Source organism: Calypte anna, chromosome 3 (assembly GCF_003957555.1).
Source record: "Calypte anna isolate BGI_N300 chromosome 3, bCalAnn1_v1.p, whole genome shotgun sequence".
NCBI classification, from domain to species: Eukaryota; Metazoa; Chordata; class Aves; order Apodiformes; family Trochilidae; genus Calypte; species Calypte anna.
Window position 1 is genome coordinate 17,309,796 of NC_044246.1, and position 24,284 is coordinate 17,334,079.

The 24,284-nt window shown below is 41.2% G+C and overlaps 1 protein-coding gene across 2 annotated transcripts in view; it reads right to left on the reverse strand.

Moving 5' to 3' along the window:
- Window positions 1-24,284, reverse strand: part of TTC7A (tetratricopeptide repeat domain 7A) — a 170,372-nt gene that overhangs the window by 33,159 nt on the left and 112,929 nt on the right. For both annotated transcript variants that reach the window (XM_030446792.1, XM_030446793.1), the window contains 3 exons: window positions 22,276-22,373; window positions 15,886-16,020; window positions 4,636-4,838 (listed from right to left, as the gene is read on the reverse strand). In XM_030446792.1, the coding sequence (XP_030302652.1) occupies window positions 4,636-4,838; window positions 15,886-16,020; window positions 22,276-22,373 (436 nt within the window). The remainder of the gene's footprint in view (window positions 1-4,635; window positions 4,839-15,885; window positions 16,021-22,275; window positions 22,374-24,284) is intronic.

The window sequence follows — 24,284 nt, forward strand, 5'->3', positions numbered from 1 at the left end:
AACAGAAGAGATAAATGCATTCTGAAGACTGCATTTTCACCTTCAGTAAAACTCATCAGACAAAATCCAATATATATTTCACTTTGTTTCTCTATCAAGTATAGGGGTAAGGCAGCACACACAGGCACATGGAATTCTGTTATCAGAACTTGATCATTCTTGCCCCAGCCTTCAAGAAAAGGGAGGAATCGTTCCAATCTTCCATTGCAGTCAATAAGACTCAAGTACAAGTCAAGCAATTTTTTTTTTTCTTTGCTTTTACAGTATTATTTTTTTGATGTTCTCATTAAATCCAGCACAGTGACAGCGATGAGAGTGCCCATTTCCTTCCCTTTTAAATACATAATTCTCTTTCTTCCTCCCAACTAAAATATGTTGAGAATTACTTGTAACTCAACAAAGTGCTATGTGAGATGCATACTGGACAGGAGTCTTCTGAACATCTTAGTATAATTTTAGTTTATTTTGCAATATTAAATATGGAGCTTAAGGACTTGAATCCTACATGCTGCCACTGATATTCTCCTCCTTTGAATCAAAAGGGAGAATGGTACTGAATGCACTGTGGCTGGGAACTAGCACATTTCAATGTCTTTTTCTAGTGACATACAGGTAGGTGGATTATGTATCACTTTACAAGGAGGTGTCATCTGCCCCAGCTCATATTTTTTGACTTGGTTGGGCACATGTCAGTTATGCTACCACCATCCCAAAGCTGGGTATATCATGATGTTCTATAATCAAATTTGGCGCATACTGAAATGTGCTGTCAGAGATTAGCTTCTGGCATAGCTGACTAGTCACAGTGTAAGACAAGGGGATATGGGATAAGCTCTTCTTTCTGGACCAGTGAAGGTACCGAATCAGTAGAAACTCCATCAGCCCCCCTAGGAGGAAGAAGTGAGATATGATCTTTGCAACAAGGACTTGGAAGGAGTCTTGGAAAAGGAAGAAGAAGAAAAGAACAGGGCTGTTCTAGTAAAGAAAGACAGACAGAAATGAGTGAGACAGAACAAGGAGAAATGTGGAAAAAAAACCCATAGTGAGCCGTATTTCCTAAAAAGAGCTGTGGTCTTCCAGTATGTACAGTTTTGGAGGTCCAAGCCAATCTAAATGTTTCTGATAGCCAACAGTTGTTCAACCGAAGGAGTAGCTCCACACCTCATAAGAAGTACTTCGGGATCTAAGTATGCTCCCAATAAACCTAAAACCTAATGCTATGTGTTTTTTCCAGATGAAAACAGAATGCCTCAACAAACGTGCTTCTTTAGATTAGGCATTAGCCAGTAGTACTTTTTAAGCAGTGGAGTCTTAAGGATCCTGTGGCATCACTTAGAAACTGCGACAGTCCTAGCAAGAAGCAGTACAGCCACGTATCTTCAGTGCGCTTGTGGTTTGCTTAACACAGCCCCTGCTATGAAGCAGAGAACGTTCCCCACCTCACCACATGAACTCCACACTGCAGTTCTGCTGCACAGTGCTGCTCTTCCATGCAGCAGTGAGCTGTATATGGAAAGCACACTGATTTGACAGCCATTGTAAACACCCTACAGTCAAAGAAAAACACAGCCATTTTCAGCTATGCAGAGAAAGTGCTTGTGTTTATTATGGCAGTGACTACCCTGTGTAAAAGTAAAGTTATTGACACCCGATGGGCTCATTCATTGCTAGGTCTGTGCCCTTCATTTAAAGCCAGCAACGCTCTTCAGGTTGTAATTTTCCAAGTATAGCTTTGACAACCCAGTTCTGAGAACTCAGGGGAAGAGACATGACTGCTTTGCTAATTGATGCTGATCCACCAGGGAAAACTGCACTGGCTTCAGCACAGTTTTCCCTGAAAGTGGACTAGGTCAGTTGCATGGCAATTCACTAAGCCAAACAATAATTCTCATAACCAGATCATCTTTCCCTAAATTATTACACATCCATAACAATATTACTACAGTGGGAAAACTATGTACGTCAAATGTTGAGGGAGACAAGCACTGAACCAGCATGTATGAATTTAATTTTAGCTGCTTGTGTATGTCTCTCACATAGTTTCAAGACACTTGGAACTATCTGATAATCTAGTTTGGCCTCTTGCATAACCCAAGGCATACATTTCCCTCTGGTAGGGGGGGCTGAACATACTGTGCTGAAGAACTTGTATTTTTAATGATAGCACAGCTAGTGATTGGCCAATACATACATTTCAGAAAGGCATCCAGTCTTCTTCAGATGGCCTCCAGGAGAAGCAGAATTCACCACTTGTTACATTATATCCTCAGTTGCATACACATAGCCTTACCTTCTCCATAGGGACATCATCTCAATCAGTACACAGGACAAAATCCCTTAGCTAAAAGCCATTCAGTATTTTATTTTTGCCCTTTTTATTTGATGCATAGCCCTCAAAGCCTTGTTTACGGTGCATTATTCCAGCTCTGTTCAGAAGGCAGAGTGATTAATTTCTTTAGAGGCTTTTCTATAGTGTTCATCAGATGCTTCTAACTTGTTATGTGCAATTTCCTAGCTTTTGGAAAAGCACACAAAGGAATGCCATCATGTGGTATCCCGTAACTACTGCTATGATTCACATCAGCAGGGATAGATGAGACCTTTGCTATCTTAGCTAACAGGTGTAAAAGGCAGGTTTTTTAAGACGAGCCCCTTTAATTTGTTGTTTCCAACACACACACCCCTCAGCCCATGTCTCAGGTAGTTCCTTAACCCAGTCTCATTCCTGTTATCTGTCCAGTCTTATCCAGTCTCATTCTTCTTAACCACCCAGTCCTATCCAGTGTTACCTGTTTTCACTGTATCTTATTTTGTATCTACCCTTATTTCTCTTTGTTACTGAGTTTATTGGTCCTCTTCCCTATGTGCTGATGGACTGAGTCTCTGTCCCCAGATTACCTCTGTCACTGTCGTTTTCCATTCTCCTAAATATACTTGGGTCCCTTGACAAAAGATGATGGGCTTACTGGGGTTTGAGGAGAAGGAGCATTCACAGACTCCTCTGAGGTTTCAGAAATATGTATCTCTTAAGCACGTATGAAATGTGTTTTTTAAAGAGTATGTCTTGGATAGCCTAGGAAGGGTTTTCTTTTCATGATAAAAACATTACATTACAAAGACAACTCATTCCTGACAAAACTTGGAGATACTAAAGCACAGTAAAGACTGTCAGAGGTTTTTAAGGTCTCTTCTTCAGTTTAATTTTCAGAAACAGTTAAGCCATGCTGGGTGACATTTTCCTAAGTAAACTGGGCCAGAGCAGATGTGCAGATGGAAATTTTTATTCCAGCTGACTATAGTTTCAGAAAATTGCAAACAACTGAAATGGGAAGACACAGTATGTGGTCCTGCCCATAAAATAAGACAAAAATGAAAGCTCTAAGTATCATGTTGGCATCTAACTTGATGGCTGCTCTGCCATCAGTGACTTGTCTGAAGTCATGACACTAATTGAGCAAAAATGGGATTCTATCTTGCCAGATATTTACAGACTGATTTTGTAAAGGCTGTATCACAGCAACAAAGCAGTATTATTGCCTCATGTAAGCCTGATATGTTCCTATCTATTTTGTAATCTTCTCCTAACATATGTATCAGCTATTCATTTACTGGTTTTGCACTGAACATATTATTACCAAATATCTCATCCCTTGCCTGTAGATTCTACTATATTCTCTCAATTATGACCAATTATGACTTCACTTGGTATTTGACCCCTTATGCACTGATACCCCTTCAGTTTTGGAGTTGCCTGCAAACCTCATCAGGACCAAATTTATGCCAGGAAATACAAATCTGCTAGCAAAGACAGAAAGCAGTCATGTGGATATAGAATTCCTGTAAAAATTAAATTAGTCAAGAAAGACTTCTAAAATCCCAGAGCGACCTAATAAGGGCTACAGTCAACAAGACACATAACTGATGAAATATGATTAACTTCTGTGATTTCCTAAGATAAATAGGTTTTGGTTTTCCACAAAGCCCCTTGTGTTATTGTTGTTATTATTGTTAAGCTATTATTGCTAAATTGTTATTATTACTAAGCTCTAGGCCCTCTGTCCATCACTGAGTTTGTTCTGGGGATGGTGCAGCAGAAAAAATACGTGCTGGATAAGAGCAGTACCAAAAACCCAAGTTTGGAGCTTATCAGAAGTTTAAGATAAAAACAGACTAATTTTATCATAAACTCATAGTTTATCTTGATTTGAGTTGACACAAGACACAAGACTCAAATTGAGTTGACACAAGACAAGACTATGGTTTACAAACCTTGTATATATTTATATATTCTATACTTACTTAGTTCAGATCTTTCAACCATCAGTGTACTGCTTCTTTAAAATACATAACAGTTAGCAGGGAAAGCAGCAAAGACAAAGCAGTGAATTAACTTCCAAAAATATCAGCGTTTGTCAATTAAAATATTTACTTCTGACACAGGTCTTAATTAGTTTAAAACATTCAATCCGGTCTTAAAATAGAGGTTCGAGCTACCCAATTTATTCTTGGAACAGTCACTTGCTCACAGGATTAGGAAGACAATGGCATCCAGAGCAAGCATGAGCCCTCTCCCCTCTTATTACAGTTAATCAGGAACATAAATACTATAATGGAGCTGAGCTCCTTCAAACTCACCAGGCTGTGCATAATTTCCACTCCAGCTGGATTCACTGTGAGAGCTTCATCATACAATTGCCTAGCCTCCTCCAAATTGCCCTTCATTTCTGCAAGCCTCCCACGCATGTACAGTACAGCATGAGATGTGGGGAAAAGACTAGCTGCCTCCTGGATACAAAAACTTGCTTCTTTGAGATGCTGTTGTTCCATGAAGAGTTCAGCTAAAAAAAAAAAAAGCAAAACAACAAAACCAAAAACAAACAAAAACCAAAACAAACAAACAAAAATGAAAACCAACACAACACAACAAAACAAAAAACCCTACCATTAATCAAAATAAGTCAGAGACCTTTCTTCACATTAATTACATATCATCACTCTTAAGCATATAAAACATGAGGCCATGATCTAGCACAGTGCTTACTGCTACAGGTTGTGCTTACTATCCCAGGTGGAGTCACTGGGTGCATTTTTTTAATGCTAAGGGCTCTATACAGATGTTCATGGACATCTTTAGGTGTTGTCCTGACAGGGGACAGCCTTGAGGATTCCTTAGTCAGGAATGTAAACAGTACTGAACTAAGCCCTAAGGAAGCAGGGCTGGTAGCCACTTGGAGCCATCATATGTATTTCCAAATAATCTGGGGAAAAAAAGGACAGAATAAGCCATCACTGTCTACTGAAATCTCTAAACATGTCAGAGTAATAGAATACATGTTACTGAGCTGGACATTAGATAACTTATTTTTAAAAAAGATGATTAAAAATATTTTTCTCTGCTTGTTTGTCTGGTTTATGAGATAGCTGTCTTCTAACTCCCCAGAGACTATTAAAATCAAAAGGCTTTTATTCTGGAGACTTACTTATATTTTGTATTCACACATTTACTTCATCATAGATACTCTATGGAAGAATAAAAGAGAGCCCTTGCCCAGTCCTTTACTTTCTTCAACTACCAACAACTACCTTAGAGGTTTTCTTAGGAGAGAAGAAAAAGTACAAGGCATACTGATGTACTTGACTGTTAATTTGTTGATCAAATAATTTCTCATATTAAACAAATTCTGCAACATTGCTAAACTTTAACATTTCTCAGGATTCCAACAAGGCCATTGCTCGGCAAGATGATCATGTAGGTCCTTTCCAGCTGAAATAGCCAATTCTAATTCTAGATTTATTCTGCATTAAATCCTTGTTTGTGAACGATGTGAAAAGTGATGCTCAGTTTTCACTGCTGCATATAATTGAAAAACTGGAAGTTTTCATATATATATATAATCTCTTTTTTTTTTTAACTGATAAAGCAGTAATGGTAACGCAGAAAGCATTAACAGGTCAAGAGTCCAATTCAAAATTACTAATTCAGGCTTCAGATTTTGATAAATATTTCTGAAAACAGATACAACCTTAAAAGCCCTGACTTTTAAAAGTAGTGAATATTCTAAGGAATTCTCTGTGAAGGGGTAAATTAGATTGAAAGTTCCTCTTGGATACGTCTGAAACTCTGACAGTTTCTGAACACTGGGAGACCCAGGTGATTGTGGGGCTTGGCAAGTGGATCATGGAGCTTGCTGGGTAGAGGTGAGCAGGAGACCTTCTCAAAGGCAGTCCTGCTTGACCATGGAAAGGCTCCTCCTTAGCCTACCTAATTTTATGGGGCTGGGACCACGAATAGCACTGCTACTGGCACACTGAAAATGATCATGTACAGAAATGACAGCATGGCTGAACAGCCTTCTGAAGCTGTCCATCTAGAAGAAGGGTGAGACATTGTCAAGAAGATGCTCAAATATTTTTTAGCCCTTCCTAGGTTGTGGTACAGACAAACATCATTCACCAAGGCTGTCAACATGAGCAGAACACTAGTTCCTTGGTAAGAGCTATACTCTTTGAAGTGACTCATATACATCTCTCTATGGTTAACCATTATAAGATCTCAGCATCCATCCCTTCCCTTGTCTCCAAGAGTCTGCAGCTCTCTATAATAACAGAAAGTAAGACCATGTACTTTGTCAAGTTGAGTATGTGTGCAGTCTTACTCAAAAGTTTGTGGGAGGATAGTGTTTTACTTGCAATTCCCAAGGAACAGAGGATTTTCCTGCCAAGTGCTGCACAGCAGCTGATGCTGTGCACGTAGCAATAATGAGGATGGGGATGTGCAAAGTGAGGATTCGCAGCTTGAGGATAAATGCTTCATTTGCAAAGTTAGCACAAACTTAGTGGCACAAAAGAAGGGGGGAAATCCTGGCACTGATTGAAGACAGGAGAAGTTGTGGATACTGCCATATTAAAATCTCTGTTAGCAACAGCATAATTTGACCTGTTTCATTTCAGAAAAGAATTGGGAGCAAGGGGTTTTCAATGTGAAATCACACACAGTTGGTGTTCCAATGAATACAAAATGGAGAACACCTACTCTTTCTTTCAACGGTGCCTGTAAATCTTCTTCAGTAATAACAATTATTTAGAGGAAGTGCAGGAACACCGAATCTAAATAAGATCTACAAATTATGTTTCATGCTATGGTAATGTAGCATATTCAAGTTCAGTCCACTTATTTGCAGGCTCAGTAGTCAATGAAAAATTATTTAATGGTGTGGGAGGACTAATCTGCATTTAAAAAGAATGCGAGAGGTGCCTTTGGGTTACTGAAAGAAGGAGGGTACCCACCCAGCTAAAAATAGACTTTAAGGGAAATTGTTTAGACCTGCATTAAAATGTGTTTTCTGTAAACTAATTTTTCACTTCTATTATATACCCATTTTACTCAGAGATTAACAAGATATGCTTATGCAACACCGAATAAAAACAGGCAGAAATCAACCCCCAAAACCATAATCATGATAGTAGTACTGCCTCTGCAGTGGCACTGAAGGTACTGAAATACCTGCCTGTGCATTCCCTGGGTTAGCTTCCTGTCCACTGGATTATTCAGCATATCTTCTGTATCATTTCATCATGTTGTAAATGAACAGATCAGTGACCTTCATGAGGAAGTTCTGTTATAGAGATGTGGCACCCGATTCCACTTTGAAGAAGAGGGTATCTCCTCAGGTTGACAGACAGGTAGAGGAGATATGCAATTCTTATCCTGGGAAAGGTTCAGTGCTTCAGGAAAACCATTTACGCACCTCCAGCTCTTGGACTACATTGTTCTTTGTACTGGCACTTTGCAGTGTTTGTGAGCTTCCTTGCTCACTCTCACTTAATACCATCTTCATTAAAACTTCTAAAAATTAGAGATGATCATCCTATCTATAAGCATCTGTGACCATGGACGTTCTTCCTCCTCTATTAACATCTGTGCAGTAATGCTGCAAATTCTGAGAGGGAATTATTTATAGGGAATACTTCTGCATTTTTACCTCTAGCTATGGGCTGAGACAGTGCACTGCACATATGCACCAAGGCAGGATAAATTGTTCACATTCCTTTCATTTTCCAATTGAAGTTTGAGTCTTCATCCATTGTAACAATGAGCTGCTTCAGCTGACTCCCAGATCCAGCCTAGCTTGATTGATTTCTTTCCCATATTCACATTATGCTTCCCATCTGTCCTCTCGTGCAGTACTGTCCAGCCTGCTCTGCTGTTCTTCCCAGCAAATGTCATCTTGTCTTGTGGCTATGGCTACCTCTGTCTTGGCTTGCAACTAGGGTTCCATTTCCACACCAGTCTTAATGCTGGGCCCAGTCCCTGAGAGCAGCACACATCTTCACCCAGATTATCATCAACTCCTGATATGAGCTCTTAGTTGTTCCAGCTGTTTCTGCCAGCATTTAAGATCATCTACAGTGAAGATCCTTAACCAAATGAGAATTGCCAGAAGCATATCATCTACTCACTCTCCAAAGACCAGTAACAAACTCACAAATTGAGGGCACTTTCCAGAACACTGACTAAGCTGGGTCTCCTGCAGCTGGGCTCCTTTTTTCACCTCCATTCTTTGACAGAACTCTGTTAAAGAGCTCAACAGAGGACTAACAACAGAATAATCTGGTCATGTCTGCATCACAGTACTAGTCTGAGGAAGAGTTCCTTGCCATCCCCTTGAACACTAACTTTATTCCCTGTTACCTATGTGTTTCAAAAAAGTGTTATGAGTGATTGTGCTTGTCACCACAGAAAGCAGAAACAGCTGTGATTCTAGCCAAAAAATAAAATGGATTTAAAATGTGTTTCTGTGAAGTGAACAACTTCAGAGTCAAACTTTCATTCCTTGTGGAGCCCATTTGGTGTTATCCAAGATGCAGCACTTAGACTCCCACAGACAAACTGCATCCAACAACAGTTGGGTCTGTTGGATCTAAAGAACTTGGTCTGCTCTTGTCCACCCCAAAAATGCCACAGCACAGCAATGAGGCCAGCACAGTGCAGCCAGATGACTGTCAGGATGGCATAGTGGGAGCAGCCCTTCACACTTGTAGAACATGAGAGCACCTGCAAGGATGGGTAGGGAGATGTTTCCTATTCCACATCACCTGTCATTAGGAGCTGTTAATGCTTGTTACTGCAGCAGCCCTTAGCCAGCTGGAAAGACTCACTCCACTGGGACAGCTATGCCTTCAGCAGTGAATACAAATCTATTACCTTGATAAAGGGTTCCCCAATGCCTTTCCTTTCTGGAAGGTGACAGTTTATTTGCTGCTTTATATTATGACACCACCCTGAACAAAGCATCTGGAGAGTATGCCAGCAGATTAGATGGAAGATTCCTCAAGCTGTATCCTGACTGCAATAATTTCATTTGATGCAAACCTTTGATACAGAATTGGGAAACACAAACTGCCACTTGTTCCCATTCACTTGAGCTTAGCAACTTGCTCTTTTGAATGAGGAAAAAGATTTACATCCTCAAAGACTGACTTTGCATGCAAACTGGTAGTTAACTGGAGCCCAGGGACCTGCTTTAAATTTCCATATTTACCACAAACTACATTCTGTACTAAACGGTGCAGTCAAAACTTGAAATACTACAAAATAGCTAATTCCTTGATGTGAAGTGGGGCCCTGCTTGCTGGTGAGGAAACAGCTCTTTCCCAGCTGGGAGAAGCAAGCCACCATCTTCTAGGCAATAAGGCCACCACTGATAAGGGTGACATAAAAATTCTTCTGTTGGAGGGGCACCTTTTGGGTTGTCTTGTATTCTCACAACATGTACTACTGGCTGTCATCAAAGGAAGGATTTTTAAGTGTTCATATTCCATCTCAATCAAATATAAATGACTATTTTCTGTCACTGGTATGAATAAAAATCCTGCTTCCTTCTCATCATTGTGTACACTTTATAACTTGCCCAGAAGTCACTGAGCAGCTGAGGAAATAACAGTATTTGTACCCTCTGTTATCCTCTGGGTACCACTGGTAGTGCAATAGGTTTCTCTTCCCAAAGGAGCTAAAGAATCTTAACAAAGAGCATTCCTAGCTGCTGCCTGTATCCTTCAGAAATGAGTGATAACACACGTGTATGCTCGCATTTTGAGAAATGGCATGTGCTCTTTGAAAACTGCCCATGCCAACAGATTAAGTCCATGAAGTTTTACATCCTGCTTCAGCAATGAAAAATATCCAGAAGCCTCAGGAATGGGGGAAGCCTTCCGAAATACCCAGTACAGATATAAGGCCAAGACTCCTTGACTTTGAAAATTCATTGTTGACAGCAAATACAATAAACAAAGCTGGAGAGTGTAGATCAAAACCTAGTATCCACCTGAGGACACTCAGATGAAGATAAAAGAGGCATTTGGTGATCCTAACCCTGCACCAGAAAAGCCTAGGACAGAGCTTGCTAAAGCAAGAGGCTTAGCAAAGCCACTGCTGGCTTCTTAACTACACTTGTAGCATTTCAAGGAAGACCAAGCCAGCTCACTTCACCATTTCTGTCTCCAGTATGAAGTGTACCTAATCCCTGCTAGTAAGCAAACACTGCAAGGCAACCATCTTTGCAGTATGCCTTTATTCTCCTCAGCAATAGCTGTGTAATGAAGGACTCCCTCCTGCTCCCCCCCTGCCAGCCTCTAGCTTTTCATACTGCTCTGTGTCACTGTAAGAAGGCACAAAAATCAGCAGTGCTTATGAAGTTCAAGAACTCAAGCACTGAGTGGGGAAGTTCTAAATTTGAAATACTGTAATTTGAAAGCACTTACAAAAAAAAACCCAAACCCAAACCCAAAACCCTAGAAACCTAAAAAGAAAGAAAAAGATTAGAATTCCTTCAACAACCAGTGCTGCATCATGGGGCAGTACCTGATCCCACCTCTTCTGTCAATGTCAGCAAAGATGTCTCCCAAACCTGATAAATGCTTTCAATATCTCAGCTAATAACTCGAGGGGGCTTAAGATAGCTAAAAGCCTGGAGAAGGAAGAGCATCTAAATGCTCATGCAGGAGCTGAGCACACAGAAGCTGTGCTGGGTGGGCAGGAGGGGAGGGCAGGGCCATGCCCTTGGCTGCAGCTGGGTGCCCCTTGTGCGGCTGTGCGGCTCCCGGCCAGACGGGCTCGGAGAGTCCAGCCCGCTGGCCCCAGTGACACATTCTCGTGGAACAAAGCCCATCTCCTTCTAACACAGCTTTTTTTTTTTTTTTTCCTTCCCCCCTCCCCCCCGCCCTCTCCAGGAATCAGCCCTTATGGAATAAAATAAATAAATCGGAAGAGTTTTGTGAAGGGGGGCAAAGTTCCTGCTGTACATAACTCGGAGGAGCAGATGTTTTTCCATTAGCTCACTGTTCCTTGCTGCACTGGCTGTCTTTACATTTCTTGTTTGTGGCATGTTCATTATAGCATTTTTCCAGCACAGAAACAGCAGGTAGCCCACTCCAGCCCCACTGTGCATACATGGAATAGTTACCCTTGTCATTTTTCTTTAAATGCTCCTTTAAATTAGCCTTAGGTCTACCTGGTGAGATCCACAGACTGTGCTTAGCAGGCATTAAGCCAATCTTAGATCAAATTACCAGACCTACTTTTCTGTGAGTGGCCATATTTGGTAAAGTATTGGGTTAGTCAAGAAGCTAAATTGTCAGATATAAAGTACTAGTAAAGACAAACAAAGTGGACATTGTAGTTAAAAGTAAAGCTTAAAATAATATAGCAACAGGAGCTAGAATATTAGAACTCTTATAAAAACTGGTGTGCAGCATTCTGAAATGCTCTGTATAAATAGAGCATATGACTATTACTGCCTGGAAATATAATCACACATATTTCAGATAAGAAATCACTCCAGTTACCCAAAGAGATTAAAACTATTAAAAGTATTGCTTTTCAGTACTGACACACTTTGCTCTCCGTGTCAAAAGTGATCTGATAAAAATGTCAAATGAAGGTAAATTTTGGTCATAAATTTGAACAATTTCAAGTACGTTTTCCTTAGCCAAACAACATGATTGTATTTTCTAAACAGAAAAGAGGAGTACTGGCATGAGTTTAAAAATGAAATAAGGGGTAGAAACAAATTTTAGGTCAGATATTTCTCTTGGTCACACAATCAGTATTATCACCAGTTATATCTCCAGGATTTCCCTGGCAGCTCCTCCTGCAACAAGAGGTGGAAGGAGTTAACAAGATTTACCAATGCAGTGGAGGTTCCTACTCTCCTCTCAAAGCTAAAATCAAGCTCTTAATCACAAGAAGTAGAATAAAGAGGAAAAAAAAGGCATATAGGTTGCATAAAGACCACCTCTTCTGGAGCTGCACCACAGCTGCATGTGCACTGCAGCACCCTTCCTGAGTACTCCCTGAAACGAGCTGTTTCTCAGACTTGGGGCTTACAATACTGTTCAGGCTTATTAATGTCAAAGCCTAATAAGACAACTCTCTCCTTTTAAGAAGCCATTATGTTCCAAGAGGACTGGGAAGAAGGGACCAGACAAGCTGTGTTGATCAATCTTTGCTGCAGAACACTTGCAAACAGAGTATGTCTATTAATATTCCTCTAAGCACGCTTGCCACAGGGAGTGGACAACCTCTCTAGGCTTTTTGAACAGCAGATCCTGTACTTTTCCAAAGCTAGTTGTGACTACCTGAAAGAAAAAGAGGAAGATACGTAATCCTACTGAAGAAATGTGCTAAGTTGCCTGCTACAGATGACTGTACCTCCAGCCGCTCCTATGGCTGGACATAAGATTAACAGTAAGAATTCACAGTTTTATTTGGATGTGTGGAAGAGAAGAAGAGGACTCTTTCTAGAGACCAAAGATCCATCAGGCAGCTTTTAGGTTGCTTTCAGTAAGCTACAAAAAATAAGCTTGCCAAAGTTCACTGGGCGTTGCTGCAGGGAAAGCCAAGGTACAGCATCCATTATAGTGCAGCACATTTGGACTTAGCAGCTGCACTTGCAAAGCTGCTGTTTTGTTATCTTCCCTACATAACCATGCTGTCCATAACCCAGAAAAGTTATAGATAAAACCTCCAATTATATGCCCTCTTATGTATGAGGCCAAGTCTCTTCATCACTGGGACAAAAGAGTTTAATTATTTACGCAGGGTTCACAGCCTTGCTCCCCTCTTCAGCTACTGTTAAAAGAATGTACTGTAGTGTACTGAATGTAAAAGAATGTACTGTTCTTACGAACTAAATCAGAGAGCCCTTAGGAGTGCAACAAGGACCCTCCAGCTCTGAGGGACTGAGGATGCTTCTGTACAAGGCAGGAACTCCTATTGCAGCTGCAGGGTACTACAGTAACAATTCCCCTGCACAAGCATCCCCCTGACAGCTACCATCCTCTCACCCTGCCCCTAGAAGCATACCTGCTGTGATGGCTTTGTGGCCTGTAAGAAAAGCTTGAGATAGCTGTGGGGTAGCTGGTTTTGTATGCCTCTTTCCAGTTTAAGTGCAGAAAGCTCTAACTGGATCAGTCGGTTGGTGCCATTGGTTTTCATGCCTTGGGATATGAGGAAGCATGGGAACTGTAATGGGTGTAATGGAACCCAGACACAATTGCAGCCTGGTGCTCTAAATCCATACCCACATACAGAGACACAGCCAGCTGTGTCCTGTTAGTGTCTGGAAAAGACGGATGCTTTGTTACCAATTTACTGCATTATGAGCTTAGGAAATTGTAATAGTTTTATCTAAAGATTTATGATTCACTCTAAAAAGGTCAAAGTGTTAACAACAACAAAACCAACAAAACATAAGTCCTTCCCCAAAGGCAGATTAACATTTTTTCCCTTTAGAGACAGGACACTGAGGTATAAAAAAGTTAGGCAACTTGCCCAGAGTCACAAGATGAGTCATTAACTGAAAAATGACAAGTCCAAGCTAAACCTGATAGAAATCTGCAGTACACTGGTGTGGCTCTATCATGAATGTGAAGGGACTCCAGATGTTGGCATCAGAATGTTAGCACTCATCACCTGCTGGTTTCCCCAGCTGTTAATTTTGGGGCAAGCTGTAACACAAAAGCATGTGACTACCTCAGCTGTTTTTAACCCCACATTTTTGTTTAGTTTTTTGTGAAATATCTCTATTTTGGAAGTTGTTAACTTCTTACAGTTATACCTGTTTGTTCCTCCTTTGCCCTCCTTTCAGATGGTAAAGATTCTAGTACAGAGGGGCAGCAATACCCTTTTGGAATATTCCACTCACTGTAAGATCCGACTTCAGAGGAGCCCTCCCCCCCAGTGTGCAGAGACTACCCCAAAATACCTGCATCTCTCCTCATCCCTCAGGATAACAGAAGGCACTGACTTCCACATTACTTTGGGAAGAGAATGGGCAGTACCTCACCAAGAGCTCATTAAACTGCATCCCTAACAGTAACTGACTTCAGTAACAAAATCACAAAGTAGTCACAGTACGTGTTTTCAGAATATATATCCTGACTCAAGTCCAGTTAAAAGTAAGCACGGAACAAAGCAAAGATTTAAAAAAAATTATAGAACAGGACAGACAAATTGCAGCTTATAAAAGTAAGTTCTATCCAAAAGAATTAACTAACACCTTTGAGAAAGCCATGGGATTTACACTGAAAAGTAATCGTAGCAATATACAGCTAAGTCATAGCAAGCACTAGGTCTTTATTGCTTTTTTCTTTTCACACAGCAGCAAAAATGTAAAGTGCCTAGAGCTGGACAATATTCACCTGACTTCTCACCAAAGTAAACTGGGGTTTTTTTGCTCCCTACCCCCCTTCTCTGAAGCCTTATATCAGGACCATAAATTGACCAAGACTTTAAGTGACCCCCTAATTAACTTAAAGCATAATACCTTTCATAAGGTAATTTCTTTTGTTCTTTAGTAGTTAGTCAAATTGTAACAAAAAGAATGTCACACATTTTGTGCTAGGACTGAAGTCTGATTGGTGGGAAATGATCCACAAAAACATCTATAAAAATCTTTGTTGAGAAGTAGGGTGAGACTGCCAGGTTTTATGTGAGAAATGTCAACTGCACAAATTAGCTAAATGAGAATTTGAAAGGTTCTATGGCATGCAGAATAGCAAATTATCAGCAAGGTTCCAGTGGGCTCAGCTTTTTTTTGTTGTTGCAAAGACATCTAAGAATCAATTACAGCACTCAAGTGTAATTTCGCACACACAACTGTGAGCCCAGTTGTGGAAGAAAGAGTAAAATAGCACAGTCAGAACTCTTTTATCAGACCTAAAATGCAAATGGCAGAATGTGATGTGCAACTCTGTTCCTCATCAAGTGTCCTACATAAAGCCCTTTCACAAATTTGGACATTGCCTCTGGGTAGAGTTCCTTCACACTGTCCTCTTTTGCCTTCTCTGCTGTAGCAGCTCTGTTTGATTGTTTCAAACTGACATGCAACCTACAGTGCCTTAGGAGATAGGAACAGCCAAAGGTAAAATGAGCAGACGACTACCTCATTTTAATAACTTTCACTTAAACCTCTCTGAGATTGGAAAGTCCCCAGTCTACATAACATTTCATACATGGCTTGCCCAGTCTTACTACAGGAAAGTGCATAGGAAAAGGAGAATGGAAATAATTGTCCCTACCATTTGTTAATAATGAGCTAACTACCCTCTTCTTTTAAAGATATTTTAAAGATACTTTAATGATGACTGAAGCTTTCTGTGTGTTATGGAAAAACAGAATAGAGCTGAAAAATCACACTACTCCAATACTTTTTTTTGTTATATTGAAACAAATAAATAAGCTCAAAAACCAGCTGGGATAGATAATCAGATTTTCTGATGGAATAAGGAGATTTTCAACTACTGATTTCAACTACTCTATTAATACTTTTGCCATCCCAGCCACCACTGGAAGGGAAAAGGAATTCCAGGTGGTCCAGGTCTTACCAGCTTGTAGCCAAATTTGTTCCAGAGTTGTCCACAGTTGCATAGGTCCTTGCTTCATGGTGCTGCTCTGCATAGTTATTTCAGACATGGCCTGTTCCAATCTTGAGGCAGCAAGGGAAGAGGCTCGCTGTGATCCTATGGACCAAACAAACAAGAACAATAATGCATTTTGTATTTCATTAGAATATTTCTTTAACTCATTAACACAACACTCACTGCATTGGTTTTATGAAATAAGAGCTCTATCGAAATCTGGTGTGACCATTTGGAGAACAATGTTTTATAAAAGGTTAATTTACTGAAAAAAGCAGCATTAAAGTACCCAAGGGCTGCAGCTGAAGCAAGAGAATTAAGAGACACAGTAATTTGTATAAAGGTCTGCTTAGCATTCACTAAGGAAGCAACCATATTTTGCTCATTTGTAAAACAAATCTCTGCAATCAAGTATTTCCCACAAATAATTATTATTAACATATTTTATAATCACACTGTCACCAGACAATTACAAAATATGTCCCGCTAATGTAAAATCTTAATACAGCCTTACAGACTAGCTTGGCATCATTCACACAGCACACATGTCAAGTGACATCAATATTGTTTTACTGGTTTAGAGGCAGTGTGGTTTTTCATTTAACCTTGGGGAGCAAAAAGCTCAGTGCTTTGACTATATTAACCTTTAGTATGTGCTGTAACATTTATGCAAGAATGAAGTATTTGGCGCCTACATCTCTGAGAACAAAAAAATCACATCAAAAGCTACTCCCGGGAAGAAAATATGGGCAGAGACCATGTTCTTCAGTACAACAAAGTAGGGTTTATACTGGTGAGCCAACTTCTCAGGGGGGTACCAAAAGGATGGTAACAAAATAATAAGTTATAATATGATATTTCAGAGATGGCTTTGTAAAGGTTTGGGAAATATATATTTTAATATACATAAGTTTCATGTGACTTTAAGATTGATAAGCTTTCTCTGCAGAGCTGCTGTGGCTGTGCACTGCACATGCACTGATTAGCACTACTTTTCAATCTATCCTTAAAGGCTGACCTTGTAGACCACAAGATCCTGGAATTAAAACCCCACCCCTTCTGGTGCACCCTGAAGGAGCAGCAGAGCTCTGGCACAGGTACTCGAGGCTGGAATGGCTCTGGGCAAGGGAAGGGACAGAAGGGCAAAAAACCTGTCATGGGGCATTGGAATAAAGTGGCTTCTCTGGGAGGGCTAGCACACTTTTCCAGCTGAAGTGTGCTGAGGTGATGGTTGCTACACCCCACCTTCAAGCCCCAGCTCCTCTGGCACCTGTGCTGTTCGGGGCAGGATACAGCCCATGCCTTTCCCCTAACCCGGGGAAGGGCTGCCTGCCACCCAGATAGCACCCTGGCTGGGGAGAGCACCCAGTGCAGCTCCAAGCCTGACACTGCTGTGGGAAATGTCTGTCCCATTATCTCACTGCTGACTAATGTCATTCATTTGAAGCAAGAGAACTTCAAAACAGCCCTGCAGCACAGGCACCTCCCACGGATCCTTGGAAAATGCAAATGTGCTCTTCCTAGATGCATTTCTTAAATTCCTACATATTTTCAAAAACATCCCTGAGCTGATGTTCCAAGAGATGACAGTGCAGTAATGTAGCGATTACGGCTTTAATGGTATGGTAAAAGCCATTCTGCTTTGCACTGAGAATTTCTTATATTTAACAGTTTATTTACAGATCCATCTTCAGCCTGTTTCCCTGCATGGCATTCCTCCCCCTGCCCTGCCCACTCAGCACTCCTCTCCCCCCACACCTCTTTCCACCTAGGAGAAATTTTGCTGAAACTCCCCAACATCCAGGTCAGACAAGTCATACCTTGTGTTCAACACAAAGAAAAGAACGAGGCACTTGTCCCCAAATACCAGTTTCTTTGCAGTCCAAAGGGAACAAGGGCCAGGTGAACAGCAAGTGATGTTATCTGGAGCACTCCGAAGCTAGAACAGGCCTCTTGCCTTCTAGATTGGCAAACGTGGAAAACATTACATGGTCTTTGGGGATTCTGCAGTCAGCCTAACCAGATTCTTTTATTAGCATTCCTGTTAGTGTTAGCATTCCATTGTTAGTGGGCTTTGAATTTCAGTATTACATTTCTCTGCCAAGACTGCCCTCTTTCCAAGAGGCTTTCTGGAGCTGTTTCATGCAAGCACCCATACATAACACTGGTCTGACTGCATTAGGGGGCAGATGGGCTGGTGTTTTATTCACATCCTCACAGAGCTCAGAGAAATCCTCTTTTCCTTGCAAGGCAATCCAAGGAGACTATGTCACTGGTAAGGTACCTTTGCACACTTTGGAGAGGTCCACACGCTTCTGTGAGGCTAAACAGCCACTTAGGTTCTACTAAAGCATCCTTTCCTCACAAAGCAGGCTTTGCAGGAATATCAATATGAGCTAGTTGACAAGGAGGAACACAAGTTAGCTGCTCCTCTTCTTCTCTTCATTAGCTGGGTAGCTGCCAGGAGGGGAAAGCCTGCAGTATGAGACTGATCTTGCCCAGTGCTGAGGGTTTCAATCTTCACAGCCATAAAAAGTTATTTAGCAATTTACAGCAGAGGCTCTTTTCATTTAACAGCCTCTGGCACTCCAGTCCTTTGATGTTTATTTTCTTTTCCATTTCAGCCTACACAAGGAAGCAAACCACACTAGGCAGAGACCAGCTCATCCCTTCCCATCCCTGCCCAGCCTAAGACACAAAGACAGGTTCTTTGTTCTAAACACAAACACAGCAGAGGGTAAGAAGCTCACCATCTTAGCCCCTAAACACATTTCTACATCTGTTCTTACCCGTCTCTGCTGGACTGCTCACAGAAACACCCCTTAAAGCTCTGAACAGCTCCTAACCTCAGGTAAGCAATATCTTGACCCTGGGGGTGGGCTAAAGACTACTGGAGTCAGAAAAGAGTAGATCTCTTAACAGATCATCTCCTGAGAGAGGAGGTAGCCACGTATCATACTGGTATCACTCTGACCTCAGGGTGGTGGTGGAAGCCAGAAAAACAACGTTAAAAAAAAATCTCTGAATGTCTGCTTATAAAATATTTCTTCTTACAGAAATGTAGATCTTCATATGTAAAAAAATCCCAACAAAACACAAACCCTGTCTCACTGAGGTTTAATGTCATGCCTCAAAATATATGCAAATGTTGTCATAAGAAGGTATAGTATCAATTTGTTATTTTAGTGCAGTCTTTTTCCCTTTTAACAGCTTCACAAGACAGAATATAAACTTTGCATTTTACAATAAAACCTTCTATATAATTTGAAAAGAAATAATAAAAAAAAATTATTTAGTCATGATGAACTCTGCCTATAAGCCATGCAAAATGTATCTAAATAATTTTAAAGCATGGTTCTAGGGCTGTTATAAGACCACAAAGGAGCAAGTTTAATATTTTGCATCTAGAAATGTACCTCAGTAGATTTACTGGGCTTGTAAGAAACACAGAATTCCCCAGCCTAAATCACTTCTGGCAAGAGCATTACAAGATAAGACTAAATCAGAAAAAGAATGAAACAGCAAGGCAGCTGCCTGAGATCAGTGAATTTCCTTAGGAACACTGTTTCAGTGAGGAGAAGATGAAGGAAATAAAGAGGAATTAATCTTCCTGGCAGGAAACCTAAAATTCTGGCACAGCAAATAATCTCTTTGTGGTCTGAGGGAGAGGCCAGTGTCAAACCCGGCCACAATAATCCCCCCTTCAGTGATGAGGTCCAGAGATCTCAGAGCGCCTGTGCAGTACTGCGACGCTGCCGCAGGCTCCTGGGGGGTTTCATGATGGAAACCAGAGCCTGTTCCAGAATGATGCAAAAAAAATGCAGACCTCCTCCCTCCTTCAGAGCAGGCAGCCACAGCTGCAGCTCTGGGGAGGCACAAGGGTGAGAGGGGCTAGAGCTGTACTCCCCAGTCTCATCTCCTGCTGTCGTCAAAGAGGCTCCCGAGGGGCAAAACAGACCCAGCTGCCTCCTTTCTGCTGATGGAGAGCAGCAGCACCCACAGCCTGCAGAGCAGAGAGCCACAGACCCTCCCTGGAAACAGCCAGAGCCAGTCCTGCACTAAGGAGGGTGCTGGCATCTCAGCACCAGCCCCATCCTTACGTTCACCATGGGTACAACCATATTAGCATGGAAACCTGGGCTCTCACAGTGGAGGAGGAATACATTTCTTGTCTAAAACTTGACTGCATTCAGTGTAAGTCACTTCATATTCATGAAAAGCTTGTGTAAAGCTGTACTTGACATTAATTTGCTCTTTTTGGTAGCCAGCACCATGACACACAGCACTTTCTGCTGAACTACACCTGCTCCATTGCCTGCTGTCTGCTAAAACTGAGCTAAGAGCAGGCTGGAACAGGTACCTAGCCCAGGTGCTTTCTGAGGAGAGCACTGCACAGAGAACTGAGCCTGAGCTTTGTGGTGACCGGTGGAGGTGCTGCAGGTCTGCAGCAGAGGAGTGTGTGGAAAGCAGGAGTAAGGTCTTAGAAAGAAGCACATGAAAATATTACAGGCTCTGCTGGTGACAAGTTGGTCTCAGAATGTCAAAACATGCTGTGAAGCAGGTGTAGCCCAAATCTGGTCACACTCCTTTTCCACACAACTACAAAGAAAGGCAAGAGGTCTCCAGAAGAGCATGGGATGCACACCCAGAGTGCTTTGTATGGACCATTAAGCACCATTCAGCTGGAGCTGAATGGGATGGGCTCAAGCCAGGCTTAGCCTCACAATCCAAGCCCCATAAGCCACTCCCTGTTTTAGCAACAGAGTAGGAAGTGGCTGGGCAACAGAAACACTGTGGTGAATAATATTTTTTGTTTTATTGCTTTCTTAGTAATGCCTAGGGTCTGATGGATTCTTCAAACTGCCTGCAGTGTTTTCCAAACAACTTTCATATATTCACTGAAATGGAAGTCCATTTTACTGCCTGGCATCAAGGATGATGAGATATTTCACAAATATTCACAATTATCAAAGTGATGACTATTCTAAATGGTTTTGTATCAACAGGAAAATTTCATGCCATACCAACTCCCTTCTTTTTTAATAAAACTCCCTAATTTTTTAATATGCCAAAGAGAATGTATTGTCTTAATATATGCTTTTCTTAATTTGTCTTAATATATGCTTATCTGTGCTGAATTTGGCCCGTTGTCTTTAATCAAGCTGAAGGCTATAGAACACTGTCATATAAACAATAAGAAAAAGGACCTAATAAAATACAGTCATCTCAGCAAAGGGCAATAAAAGGGAAACAGAATAAACAGATTAAAAATTACATAAATATGTGTATAGAATCAGTCAGATTACAATGTCACAAATACAGACCCTAAGGGCTTAACACAACAACAAAAATAGCAGGTATGATGAATAATGATTGAATGTTTGTATATTCAAAACCTAACCCTGCAATGCCTTTCAGCATTGGTGAGTGTAAATGGGGGTTAAACACACATAATTTGATACAAGTTACGTACTTCCAGCCACATATCCTGAGCACGTGACTTCCCTTTTACCAAATCCAAATATTTAAGATTAAGACTCAGACAAACTCTGATTCCTTCACCCCAAAGCATGGGCTTGTTTAAGTGTTAGGGTCTTATAAAAATAGGCTTTATTCTTCTTGTCCAGTTTCTGAGTCTGTGAGATTCATTTTTTTTTGCAAGTGTTTCTCTACATATACAAGGGTAGGAAGTTGCTTCTTAAAACAAAATATTCAAACTAGAAGGCAAGTTTCTCACGTAATGTGATTTTGAGAGGGTTTTAAATGAAGCACCAAATATCATGAGATTTATGATAAAATCACAAGTCATCAGCACTTTCAGAAAAGCCTCCTTTGCCTTCCTGCCCAGATTAGCTTTGAAGTCTCAGTTATTTCCATCTGACTGTATCTGTTACTGGGAATGCATGTTTACCATTTAATAAATTGTCACAAAGTTTATGTACAAACCCCAAACCAGTTATAATAGGAACTGACACTCTCGCTTAGCATTCCAAAACCAGAGTAATAGCTGGCTTGATCAAGACACTTAAAATGTAGGGGGAAGAGAGAAATATGAAGAAGGAAAAAAAACCCCAAATTGTATAGTTCTTGCAGAATTATGGTGAACTACCATGTAAAACCTTTCATGCTTATCCCAGAGAACTTTGTAAAATAAAGCAGGAATTTGCATCATTGTTTCATGCATGGGGAAGCCAAGGAAGAGAGAAACCAGTGACATGCTCTACAGCAGAGATGGCCCTGGAGACAGATCTGGATCTCCTGACCACCAGCCCAGCAACCTTCCCACAAGAATAAAAACATTCCTCTCTCACAGAAGGATGTATTTAGGATGGGAAAGCACAAATCTTGTTTCCTCACCAGAATCAGTATCGTGAGCGTCTGGGAGTGTGAGATGCAGCCCATTGTGCTTTTTGATCACCGGTGTTTCAGTCACACTGCTTCTTTTCTCAGAGCCACTGTAAAGAAACAAAACTGTGTTACATGGCCACCTTTCAATGGAGGGACAAACTTTTCCTTGAAGCAGGCAATAGCCTCCATCTAGCTCCACTGCAATGGAAAAGTCAAGCTCTGCAGTGCAGGCAATCTGCTTGTTCAATGTTTTGTTTTAATACCTGCAGTTGGCTTCAGGACAGGAAGCTCAGAGTCACAGCATCCAGTAAGGGCTCCAGGGGGTGGTACCATTATCCTTTTATTTGGCTGTCGGGGTCTTTGCAAACCACTGGATTAAGAACTTGTTAGTAGGTAGAAGCCAGCCCAGAGGAGGACAACCAGCAACCTCACACGAAGGAAGCACCACGATCTCTTGGGCTTGTCTGTAGAAGGATTTGTTCACAAGTCTGCTGTGCTAATCTTTTTGAAACAGACCAATTACCACCTTCCACCCAGGTGTTAATTTCTTTGTTTCAAAGGGATTATTTTACCTTCTTCCACATTTTTTTTCTGTTCAAACAGAGGAGAAAGATAAAAGCTACCACATAGAACTGCTTTATGAAAGGAAGACTATCAAGTCTGCTCTGCTACCAGACTCGTCTCGTAGCAAAGGTCTTCCAACAGGAAACTTTAAAAAAAACCCTACAACCTAACATGTGCCTCATGAAAATCACTTAACGCTGATCTCCTGAGCCTTCCTGTCACCACATAGTTTGCCATCCCCCCATCATCAGATGGTGATGATATCTACTCTCATTATCCATTAAGGGACAAAATATAAAAAGGAAAAGTGACTGCCCTGGCTACTTTTTCTGGCACGCTTCCAAGCCTGCAGCTCAGCCTTTGGACAACCTTCCTCCCAGGAAACAAGCTGTCACAGAGTCACAATTGCTGTGGATGCCCAGTTTTCCAGTCTGATAAATTCTTGGGTAGGGATTACCTACCCAAGGATTCCCTTAAATTTGCACAGATCTGTCAGATGAGTTAGTGTGGGACTGCTATTTGGTTTTAAACACTATTATTCTGTTAACACTGAAAATAACAGCAAAAGATAAACCAAGTCTTGTCCTGCCCAGCTAACAATCTAGGACTGAAAGCCACTTACGAATGTTCATCATAGGGGTAATCATTGTTACAACAGCTAAGAAATCCTTTACTTGGGATCAAACATTATGGTTTCTATAGTGGACCCTGAATTCTTGGGCATTTGATTGTTTGCACAAATCTCCAGCCTTGACTGGGCCTTCCCATCTTCCATGCTGGTTTCCACACTTACACTGATATCCTACTTGAGATTATCATGTGGTGACAGATCAAGGAAAAAGTATATTCTCCTTCCTGCACCTCAGCCTTGATGACATGACCTCAGTTAAAAAAAAATGCCATCGCAATGCAGCCAACACCATGGCCACTTAACTGGGAAATCTGACCAAAACCCCAGCTTGAAAACTCAAGTGAACTGCATTGTGCAAAAGAGCCACTCCCAATGGCTTTATTTGTTACTGTGGAGAAGGGCTGAAAATGATCTCTTCCTTCAAAGCTGCAGTACAAAGCCTTCAGCCCAGAAAGTTTTTCCATGCACCACAGAAGGGACAGGAGGCAGATGATTTGCCTTCTGCACACAACTACACTGGGAAGGCTGGCAGGGGACACGTTGCTGCTCCACTGCCCAGAGCTTTAAAAGGTAGTTGAGACAGTGGATAAAATGGTCACAAGTTGCTGAAGGAAACATTTGATTGTGAGAGGCTGCAGAAGCATCAGTTTACCAGAAAAAAAGGCCAGTGAGGACTTGGGTATGGTTTATGGAGCCTTGAGAGAAAATACTGGGCCCTGAATGGCTCTTTATTCTAACAAAGTCATAGTAAGATTGCAAAGCCAGGAAACTTTGGCCAGACAAAAGCAACTAAATGTAACCAACGTGCAATTTAATTGTGTGG